This window comes from Trachurus trachurus (assembly GCF_905171665.1).
Source record: "Trachurus trachurus genome assembly, chromosome: 8".
Classification (NCBI taxonomy): domain Eukaryota; kingdom Metazoa; phylum Chordata; class Actinopteri; order Carangiformes; family Carangidae; genus Trachurus; species Trachurus trachurus.
In genome coordinates this window covers 4285145-4297371 of record NC_139905.1, presented here as the reverse complement: position 1 = coordinate 4297371, position 12227 = coordinate 4285145, and the positions used below count along the sequence as shown (strand labels likewise).

General features: G+C 41.0%; 1 protein-coding gene across 1 annotated transcript; it reads right to left on the bottom strand.

Annotated features, from left to right (window-relative positions):
- Positions 1-3820: 3820 nt before the first annotated feature.
- cdk21 (cyclin-dependent kinase 21) lies at positions 3821-11094 on the bottom strand (the record flags this gene model as incomplete). The annotated part of the gene is made up of 7 exons (XM_083976955.1): positions 3821-4229; positions 7409-7541; positions 8522-8572; positions 8668-8777; positions 8873-9040; positions 9907-10039; positions 10835-11094. The coding sequence occupies 7 exons, from the start codon at positions 11092-11094 to the stop codon at positions 4152-4154; spliced, it is 933 nt and encodes a 310-aa protein (XP_083833081.1). The 3' UTR covers positions 3821-4151.
- Positions 11095-12227: the final 1133 nt, after the last annotated feature.

Below are 12227 nucleotides of genomic sequence, written 5' to 3'. Positions count from 1 at the left end.
CCACTTTTTCTAGAATTCTTTTGAGAAATTTTACAATTTTTTTCTCAATTTTATAAACTCTTTGAAATATTACCACTTTTTTCTAGAAATGTTACAACTTTTTTGGATAAATTGTACCACTTTTTTCTAGAAATTTCTCTACAATCTTTCAAAAAAGGTACGCCTAGTTTAAACGTACATTGATTGTTGTTGATTGCTTGCTCCAATGGGGGTCCGTGGTCTAATTTGTGTCAAATTTTGGAGTCCTTGACCAGTGATACAAGAAGTATGACCAGTTTAGTAGTAGTAGTAGATCAGTTTACCCACTACAAAACATTAGACTACACCACTGTGACTGACTGAAGGCCACTTGTCAGCAGGACGGTGTAAATCCCGGCGGCCCAGAGAGTTTTAATGAGCTGAGCAGTAAGAAGCTCTGATCCTCAGGAGCTTCCTCTACATGCCAACAACCAGCCTGCACCTCCTCCTCCTCCTCCTCCTCCTCCTAACAGGAAGTGGAGCTCCACCCGGCAGCAAAAGCAAAAGAGCAGAAGTCATGTGACGGCTGGAGGAGCTGTGATTGGACGCTCAGCAGCAGCAGCAGCAGCAGCAGCAGCAGAGATCATGAACCTCTAATCCACAGACACTAAATGACCTGAGGATGAGGAGCGGCTCTGTCACCCGTCACCACGACAACAAACTGAGATCCACCACAGAGCCGCAACAATTAATCGATTAATCAAACAATAATCGATTATTAAATGAATCTGAAACTATTTTAGAGTAGCTTTTTTAAAGGAAAAAAAGTCCAAATTATCTGATTCCAGCTTCTTAAATATGAATATTTCTGGTTTCTTTGTTCCTTTATGACAATAAACTGAGTCTCTCTTTGGTTTGGGAAACACTGATTGACATTTTTCAACATTTTTTAACATTTAATTGACCAAACAACTAATCGATTAATCGTTTAAATAATCAACAAATTAATCGAGAATGAAATTAATCATTAGTTGCAGCCCTACTCCACCTGAACCTCCTCTGGTTCTGGTTCTGGTTCTGGTTCTGGTTCTGCTGCTTCACTCAGATGTTACGTAACACGACGACTTAAGATTAAGAGTAAAACCTCCGACCTGCACCACAGGAACCACCACGCAAGGACGCACAACTTCCCACAATCCTTTTCTAGACACACACACAAACACATTAGGCATGCAGCATTAGGAATGTGATTATTGACGATGGTCCAGGTGTTAGACGGAGACGTCCCAGTGATGATCTCTGTGTCATAACAGGCAGCGTAACACGCTCATCGTTTTTAAATGAGCTTTAAATGCATGCGTTTGTGTGTTTTATTCTGTTTTGTTGCTGTTTGTGTTTTATTTTATTCTAATTTTGCTCTATTTTATGATTTTTTTAAAAGTGTAAAGTAAAATTGATTATTATCATTAATAATATTATTATTAAGGAGGGCGGAGAGGAAGGAAAAGGAGGGGGGGTGCATATTAACAGCTGATTTACAGTAGTAATAACTAACAATATGAACAACACAACACATCAGACACTGCAGCAGGTCAACTCAGGTGAGACTCACCTGTCCAACACACACACACACACACACACACACACACACACACACACACACACACACACACACACACACACACACACACACACACACCTACACACACACACATCTACACAGTGTAGACTCAACACACACACACACTTTGCACTAATTCAACACCAATATTGAACTAGTAAGTCAAAGTTTCACTCAACAGGTTTAAAAAATAAAAAATAAAATCCAAATGAAGTTCATAAAGTTGATAAATTGATCCAGTTTGAATGATGACGTCATCCTCCTCCTGCACTTAGTAGCCTAAACAACAGTTACTGTAACTCCACTTCACTTCACACAGCTCAGAGCTACAGACACACAGTCACCGACCAGCACACACACACACACACACACACACACACACACACACACACACACGCAAACTCGTGTCTCGCTCCTGGATCAGTTTGCATCAGTTTTTCTCTATCAAACAAAGAAAGTGGAGTAACAGGCTAATAAATAAAAACTCCTGCTGTACTCACCCTCTCTCTCTCTCTCTCTCTCTCTCTCTCTGCCGCCGGTGTCTCAGTCCGGTTGTCCGCCGGTCGGTTGTCGGTCGGTGGGTCGGTCCCTCCCCACTCTGGCCCCCCTCACTCACTCTCTCACTCACCCAGTCACCCACTCCCTCAGGCTGTCGCTCCAAATGTAGTCAGAGCCACAGCTGCTGCGGAGAGTGTCCGTATCAGGGTGTGTGTGTGTGTGTGTGTGTGTGTGTGTGTGTGTGTGTGTGTGTGTGTGTGTGTGTGTGTGTGTGTGTGTGTGTGTGTGTGTGTGTGTGTGTGTGTGTGTGTGTATAAATAGCCGGTCTCTGTCTGTGTCTGTGTCCACTTGTGTCCGTGAGTCGCTGCTGAGCGTCGCGTCCTGCGGGAGCTCAGGTCAGTTCCCCCGCGGAGCTGCAGCTCAGAGGCCGCTGGAGCTGACGTAGCCACCTGGAGCTGTTGGCTTTTCATTCATGTAGGATTAAACACGATTCTCTATAATATTTATTTTTAATTTAATGTTGAAATAAAATTTAAAAAAACAAGCGTTGCCTAATCAAGCAAATAATGTCACCAATCATCTAATAAATTAAGTTGTTGTAAAATCTATTACTAAATGAGATACCTAGCCTACTCAAAGTTAAAACTACCAGTATGTTATTAATATTTGTTTGAACTAACCCTTTAATTGAAACAAATTAGATCATTTTAATTGATTAATCTTAATTAAGTGGTTGTAAAATATATAAACTAGCCTAAATAAGTCACTTAAAGTTAAAGCTACAAGTGTTATTAATATGTTTGAACTAACCCTTTAATTGAAACTAATTAGGCTAATGGTGGGAAAAAAAACATAATAACTACTTTATGTTACCAATCATCAATAATAAATTAAGTTGTTGTAAAATCTATAAACTAAATAAGTCACTTAAAGTTAAAACTACAAGTACAGCTCTGGGAAAAAATGAAGAGACCACTCCCAAAATGATCAGTTTCTCTGGTTTTACTATTTACTATATGTATGTGTTTGAGTAAAATTAACATTTTTGTTTTATTCTATCAACCACCGACAACATTTCTCCCTAAATTTAAATAAAAATATTGTCATTTAGAGCTTTTATTGGCTGAAAATGACTAAACTAGTCTAAATAACAAAACAAAAAGTCTTTTCAGACCTTGAATAATAATAATACAAAGAAAACATGTTCATATTTATTCCTAAACAACACAGCAAGAATATTTTAACTCAGGAAGAGTTTATAAACCAGTTTTTGTCAGATAATGTCAGTGGTTTTTATAATCTTTCTATAAAACTAGATGTGGTTCAGTGTCTCATTAAGTAGAATGAGTTGTGTTTGAATGACTGTCATACATGTAGAGATGCTTTTAAGCTTTGTGAAAGTGATCTCTTCATTTTTTCCAGAGCTGTAGCCTATGTTATTAATATTTGTTTGAACTAACCCTTTAATTGAAACTCATTAGATCATTTTCATTAATTAATCTAACCCCCCTCCTCCCCTGCTGCTGCTGCGGCGGCGCCCCCTTGTGTCCTCCCTGCGTCATCACACCCAGCTGCACGGAGGAGCAGAGTCGATCGATGTGACAGATCAGTTATTTATAGAAACTCTTCAGTCAACAGACAAACTCATCGTACAAACGTCTCGTCCTCTTACACCATAAATATCAAAAACAGATTAAAAAAAACATTTAAAACAAATTAAAGGACTTTTTTTCCATTTTCCTGCAGAACGAACGACAAACTACAACTCAACGTCAACATGAAGGTGAAGGTGCTTATTGGTCCTCGTGCTGCCGGCGGTTTCAACAACATGAACAGAGTGGGAAGCAAACGACAGAGTTCCTCACGTATAGATAAAATAAAATGAAAATAAAATAAAATAAAAGCAGCAGCGTGTCGATAAGCAGCAAACTTCAACTCCTCTGAGCGTCCCTCCTCCGACCCCGACAGACGCTGCAGGTCGTCATGGTGACGGTGAACAGTCTGGGGACTAGTTATCGTCAGAGCCTCATCACTCCTCTTCCTCTCATCATCATCATCATCGACGTCTTCATCCTCAGTGCTTGGTGAAGAACGGATGAGTCAGAGCTTTGGCAGCAGAGATGCGACCGCTGGGCCTGAAGGTCAGACACTTCTGCAGGTTCAGGAGGAGAAGATGGAGTTAATAGTTTAAAGCAGAGGTCTTCAACAGGGGGTCCGCGACCCCTAGGGGGTCCGCGGAGGTACTGCAGGGGGGGTCGCGAAAGTTTTGGTTGAGGGAAAAAAAATATGAAAAAAGATATGGAAGTTATGAAAAAAAGATCCATTGTGAATATAGGGGTGTTCCCTCTCCAGCTGCCCTTTCAAAATAAATGCATAAAAAGCCAGAGAAATAAAACAAAGTAGGGGAAACGCTTTGTTTTCTCTGTCTTTTTATGGTTTAGTAATTATTTTATTGGTGCAGTAGCAGCGTTCAGTTACCACGACGAGCGTTGTGATCATAGATGACATGGCATATATTTTTTATGCAAGTCCCTTTTGAAATATAGGAGTCCCATGACCAGCTAAACTCCTAAAAAAGCATGATTTATAGTCCAGAATATGGTACTTTTGGCATATGGCACCAGGGCCGTTGCTAGGAATCTTGGACCCCTGAAAGAATACTAAAGTGGGCCCCTGCCCCCTGACTTTTCCACTTTTTTTCATAGACTACGTATGTATTATCATTTCTTATTTAGCCTACTTTGTTTTGATGCTAATGCAGCATTACTGTGAATATCAGTCAGGGTCTTATACTGGGCCCCTAGAATTATCATCACCTTTCTCCCCTATTGACCCCTTGCAGCTACGTCACAATTATCACGTGACGCGAGAGGTGACGCCATGACGGACGGCAGAAAGTGCTCAGTGATACTGTACTTTGTATGGGTGCCGTCCAACAATGTGGCTCGATCACTTCACACTACAACCTCACAGCATTATCACTTATTTTAAATAGAATATCTACTCATCCGTTGCAATATTCTGTTTGTTTTTTTGTTATTCGCCGTAGAATATCTCAGTTTTCTGTGCTTTTTACACTGATAAGGAGCTAACGTCAGTCAGTGCCACACTCCCCATACAGCAGCTGCTGCTGTCTTTGCTGCTGCTAACTACAGTTAACAGACCTGGAAAGTAAAACCTGGTCCGACCCGTGGGTGTTGAAGACCTGACCCGACGTCTGTCTAATTAGTGATCATTCTCTGATTAAAGCCGGCTGAAAAATAAAAGAAAACAGGAAGCCGTCTTCGTTGTAATCGCCGCGATCCGACGGCGGTGCTATGTTTAATACGAGCGTTAGCTGTTGTTAGCCACAGCATGTAGCTCAGCTAGTTAGCTTCAACTGTGTTTACATCGACTATACACTGTAGATAAACTAACTTATAATGGCATCGATAACGTGTCTGTATATCTTCGCACTGGTCCTGTTGTTCATGTAACCCCGCTGCCAGTGGCCAGTCCCCGGTTCTTAGCTCTAGACCAGCAAGGAGTTGGTGCTTCAGACCAGTTTTAAGAACCAATAACCGGTTCTTAAGCGGTGGAAAAGCAAAGAACCGGTGCTAGTCAGGCTCTGGCTCCGAACCAGCACTGGAACCAGCTCAGTGGAAAAGGAGGGGAAACCCTACAACCACGGTATGTCACAAAACTATAACGCGCCCATTGAATTAAATTGACGTTCACTGTTCTTTTGCCGTCCATCATGGCGTCCGTAGCTACCGCGAGTGGAACGTGACGTCACGTGCAAGGGGTCAATACAACGGCCCTGTATGGCACTACAGGACCAGATAAATATAAAACACAATTTTATACAATATATATAAAGTAGGGGGTCCCCGCTCCATCTCTCCATCAGTTTGGGGGTCCTTGGCCTGGAAAACGTTGAAGACCCCTGGTTTAAAGGAATAGTTCACCGAAAAATGGAAATTCAGTAGTTTTTCATTCCTCAAAGTGCATCTGGAGACCCGGGAGGCCGGTTCGTAGTCCAACCAAAACTTTATATGAGAGTTAGGGGCTGTGTCCACCAGACGCGTTTTCAGCTCTGACAGCGCTCTCAGCGCTGCTTTCCCAGCGCTTAGCGCTCTCTCTCTCCCTCGTCAGAATGCCGCTGTTGCTAGGTTACAAAACGAGTCCTCTGACACTTCCGTGTTCCGGCCTTGTTTAATGTAAACACTACAACGAGTGTCAGAAATACACAACAGCATTAGCGGCAGCTTTTGACATGGACCCTGAGGTCGGCCTACCTTCAACACAAGTGTGGGTCATGATATAAACCGAGCCACGTCTCCGGTTGTGTTGCTGTCGGTAACGTATGTCCCGCCCCTTCTTGATTCTGATTGGTCAGTGCGGGGAAAAGTGACATTGACGAGCGCGGCGCTGTTCTAAAAGTTGAACAGATTTCAACTCGAAGCGCTCTGAGCGCCGCGACAAAAAGAAGCAAGCGCCGAGGGCGTTTTACCGCCGAGGGCGCTGAGCACTGTGAGCGCCCAACTCAATAGGGTTTGAATGTAAAATAGACGCCCAGAGCGCTGAAAACGCGTCTGGTGGACACGGCCCCTAATAGGGCCAGACACAAAAACGTCCATAAAACTACACAAAAACCATTGAATATTCCTCCACACTGCTCGTCCACTGCAATCCAAGTGTCCTGAAGGGAGATAGTCCAGAGTTTACTGGAAACTACGTCATTTAGGACATTTTTACAGCCTCAGCAGTCCTGGATTGAATTTGCCTGAGAGTAAACTCTGGACTATCTCCCTTCAGGACACTTGGATTGCAGCAGACGAGCAGTGTGGAGGAATATTAAATGATTTTTGTGTAGTTTTATGGACGTTTTTGTGTCTGGCATGATGCATGCGCTCTCACATTCACGCGTGCATCGCCTGAACGCGAGAATGCGCCCCAGAGTTTACTGAAAACAACGTCATTTAGGACATTTTTACAGCCTAAACAGTCCTAGATTGCAAATCCAATACAGGACTGTTTAGGCTGTAAAAATGTCCTAAATGACGTTGTTTTCAGTAAACTCTGGACTATCTCCCTTCAGGACACTGTGGAGGAATATTAAATGGTTTTTGTGTAGTTTTATTGTATCGTTTTTGTGTCGGGCCCTATTACTCTCATATAAAGGTTTGGTTGGACTAGGAACCGGCCTCCCGGGTCTCCAGATGCACTTTGAGGAATAAAAAACTACTCTGGAGTATTCATCAGCATGAGGGGGAGTCACTAATGACTGAATCTCATTTTCTGGTGAACTATTCCTTTAACCAGTGTGAGCAGTGTTTCTCTGGGACTCACAGACAGCAGGTCGTTCTCCTCGGGGCCGAGGTTCTGCAGCAGCTTGGTGCTCGACACCTTCGGCCCCCAGGACACGGAGTAGGAGATGGGACTGTCCTCAGGCCAGTCCTCCTCACCGGGGAGACCCAGCACCCTGAGGAGGAGGAGGAGGAGGAGGAGGAGGAGAGAGGGGGAGGGGGAGGAGGGGGAGGACAATGTCAACATCTGTCCATATATGTGCATATAAATAAAAAATATTAAACAGACCACTTTCACAAATGTTTCTTAAAAGCATCTCTACATGTACACTCATTCAAACACAACTCCTTCTACTTAATGAGACACTGATGAGGTCATCACCTGAACCACATCTGGTTTTATAGGAAGATTATAAAAACCACTGCTGGGATTAAACATTGACATTATCCCACAAAAACTGATTTATAAACTCTTCCTGAGTTAAAATATTATTGCTGTGTTGTTTAGGAATAAATATGAACATGTTTTCTTTGCATTATTATTATTCAAGGTCTGAAAAGACTCAATATCTTTTCTTATTTAGACTAGTTTAGTCATTTTCAGCCAATAAAAGCTCTAAATGACCGTATTTTTATTTCAATTTAGGGAGAAATGTTGTCGGTAGTTGACAGAATAAAACAAAAACGTTAATTTTACTCAGAGCTGTATATGTTTGTGTTTGTGTGACTACAATCATGTTACACAAATACACTAAATAAATGCAAAGCCTGTTAGTGCATGTTACTGATTTATATTAATGAGAAATTAACAGAACATACATGTATGTTTTCATAAACTAAATATATTGTTAGCAGACATGCAACATATTAGATCAGCTTAAAGTGAATTATTTTTTATTTATAGATACATACATACATATTAATGTATGATACATGCACATGTAGAAATGTTATTCATATCTTCATATATCCACAGATGTGTATCAACAATGTCGTATATGTTACAGGTATGGCGACATCCCTCTTGATCAATATATATAGATGTATCTTACATGTTTAATGATTGATTTATTGATTAATTTAATGGTTTAAAATGATGAATTGAACAACTGAAGCTACAGTGACACTCGTCTGCATCAGGAAGAAAAACACTCACTCAAAGATTTTCTGCAGCTGCTGCACCTCTGTGTACGCCCTGAACAGAGGCCTGCAGGACACAACAACACAACACAACAACACAACAACACCATGTTAATCTGACCGGTGCAGAGCGTTTACTCCACCTGAGAAAGAGCAGCTCACCTGAGGAGGAAGAGCTCGGCCAAGATGCAGCCGGCGCTCCACATGTCCACCGAGGACATGTAGACGGAGTGGAGCAGCACCTCCGGAGCTCGGTACCACAGAGTCACCACCTGCACACACACACACACACACACACACAGGAAGTGACACAACAACTACACACACACCTGGCCGACAGGTAACAGGTGACAGCTGCTTGACTTACACCCGGAGTCAGAGCGATGTTGAAGGTGTAGATCCGAGCCAGACCGAAGTCGGCGATCTTCACCTCCCCTCGGCTGCTCACCAGGACATTCTCCGGCTTCAGGTCTCGGTGCAGAACCATGTTGGAGTGGAGGAAGTCCAGACCCTGCAGCAGCTGCTGCATCACGTCCTGCTCTCACACACACACACACACACACACACCTGAACAATGCACTGAGCACATGATGTAAACAGGAAGCAGATTCTCTTTAACTGCAGGTGATCAGTTGCAAAAAAAACGTCCTAATAAAGGTGGACGGAGTTAAAGTCTTGGTTCTCAAACTTCTTTATATCAAGGACCCCTAAACTGACACAAATTAGACCACGGTAGAGACATTTCTGGAAAAAAATGGTACAATTTCTCCAAAAACGTTTAAACATTTCTATAAAAAAAAGTGTTTAAAAAAACAATTCGCGAAAAAAGTGGTAAGATTTCTAAAAAATGAAATAAAATTTATAATTTTCTAGAAAAAAGTGGTAAAATTTCTTTTAAAAAAATTTAATAATAAAAAGTGGTAAAATTTCTTTAAAAAAAAAAAGAAAAAGAAAGAAATTTAAAGAAGTGGTACAATTTCTAAAAAAAAAAGAAAAAAATTCTATAAAAATTTCAAAAAAATAAAATAAAAGTTATAATTTTCTAGAAAAAAGTGGTAAAATTTCCCCCAAAAAGTGGTAAAAAAAAAAAAAAAATTCTATAAAAATTTCTAAAAAATTTAAAAAAAAAAGTTATAATTTTCTAGAAAAAAGTGGTAAAATTTAAAAAAATAAATAAAGTGGTACAATTTCTAAAAAAAAAAAAATTTCTATAAATATTTCAAAAAAATAAAGAGTTATCATTTTCTAGAAAAAAGTGGTAAAATTAAAAAAAAAAAAAAAAAAAAAAAAGTGGTACAATTTCTAAAAAAAAAAAAAAAGAATTCTATAAAAATTTCTAAAAAATAAAATAAAAGTTATAATTTTCTAGAAAAAAAACAAAGAGTGTTGCTGAGTCCAGACCTTGACGGTGTCGCGGCTCAGTCCGGCCGCTGGAGCTTTGGACAGGAAGCTGCTCAGGTCCTGGTCGATGTACTCGAGGACCAGCGTCAGGTCCAAGCTCCGCCCCCGAGGAACCACGGACGCATCCAGCAGCCTGGAGGCATCGGCTCAGGGTTAACCACACACACACTTCATACTAACCAGTGTGTGTGTGTGTGTCTGGAGAAAATTATCATCTAATTATAATAGATTAATTCTGAACTTTTGTTTTTTATGATAAAATGTGACATTGGTGCTAAATGACGACTTTACAAGAATTAACTCTTCAGGGTGTTCATGTATTCATGGGATGAATTTGTTCCTTATTCAGAATCGATATAAAATGTCCCAAAATCGATTTTAAAAAATATAAAAATGAAACAAATCTGCTGGCTGTCGGCCTCCATTTCCTTAGAATTTAAAAGGCAGCATGTTTAACTGCACAATTTTTTTATAAAGAGGCACTTTTAATTTTGTTACTTAAGCAATATGTGATATTTCTTTTATGCAACAGTTTCAACAATTCCATCTAAGCATGGATAAATGTTTAAAACTCCTGAGGATCCTTTGCACAACGATCGACTGAAGCAGAAATCATTAGGAATCAAATCGTTTTGAATCAAAAATCGATTTTGAATCGAATCGTAGCCCCAAAAATCAGAATCTAATCTAATCGTGAGATAGTAAAAGATTCTCACCCCTAGTATTTATATCTATATAGTAAATTATTATCATGTATCACCTAATTTAGAGGACCATCTCTCAGGATGAATAAAGTTTTGTGTTTTGAAATCACAGTAACTGTTTTACTGATCTGTAGCCATGTTAATAATATCAATATTATTGAATATTATTGTTTATTTGCTGCTGTTGTCATGAATAACAATAGACAGCGTGCAGCTGGACTCACTGGACTATGTTGGGGTGGTTGAAGTGGTTCATCTTGCGCAGCAGCGCCACCTCCCGGATCATGAAGGGGGGGATGCCGCAGTCCCACGTGTCTCCGTGAATGTTGAATTTCTTCACCGCCAGGAGCCGCTGGTTCCCGCCCACCTCTCTGGCCTTGAACACCTTCCCGTAGGAGCCTTCCCCCACCTCGGCCAGCAGCTCGAAGCTCAGCCGCTCCGCAGAGCCGGAACCAGAGCTGGAACCAGAGCTGGAGACCTCCATCCTCCTCCTCTGAAACTCTCTGCACAGAAAGCAGAGAAAAACTAAACAAAAAACAAAGATGAAATAAAATAAAATAAAATAAAATGCATAAATAAATAAAGTGCAGTGTGTTTCCCTGCAGCCGCAGCTAGCTGCAGCCGAGCAGAGCTGAGCCTGAGCAGCTTGTAGCTTAGCAGAAACTCAGCTGTCAGACTCTGCACAGACACACACAAACCAGCTGCAACTGAACACACCAACCAACCTGCAGCACGGACCGGGTTCGAGTCTGGTCGTGGCTTCCCCCCTCAGACCGCTGCTGCCTCCATGGCACCGCGCCGCGCAGCCTGCTGGGTAATGAGATGGTAATGTCTGTCACTCACTCACTCATCCATCAATCACCGATCAGTCCGATCACTCCCCCTCCTCCTCTCAGGACTAATCAGAGGCCTCGAGCGGCCACAAGGCCTGCACGTGCTGCCACACTGGGGCTCGTGGTGCGTTCAGGTGCAGCCAGAGAGCAGCAGTCACTGAGTCTGAGGCCCCAAAACAAAATAAAACAAAAAACAAAACAAAACCAAGTGAATGTTTATAAACTCACCAGAGAAGCAGCTTCTAGGAACTCACAGCAGCTTAGAACCAGTCAGCTTGTCATTATCATCTTATTATTATCATTATATTAACATCACAGTTTAATAAAGTGAGTGTAATAACATAAAAAAAAGGGAAAATAAACAATTTAAAACGTTTCTTTTTTTCTTTTCTTTTTTACCTGTGGAGAAATAAATCAACACAGCACAGATATTTTTCTTAACATTTTGTTTTATTTATAGTAGAGATGCACCGATCCATCGGATGAATGAGGCCGATCCAGTCGTTTCTTTTTTATTATCATACACAGCAGTACAGTTACAGCGATCTAGTGTTATTTCTTTCTTTTTGCTGCTAATGTACACTTTGTTATTTGTTAATAAATAATATTAAGTACATTTATATCTGTGTTAATTTGTTACCTTTTTTTTTTAACAAGGCTAAATGTTTATGTCAAGCCTGATACCTTCACTCACATGGCAAGGCAGGCTATACGGTTCATTCATTCAACAGTAGTATCGGATCGGTATCGGGTATCGGCCGATACGCTCAGCCCAGGTATCGGT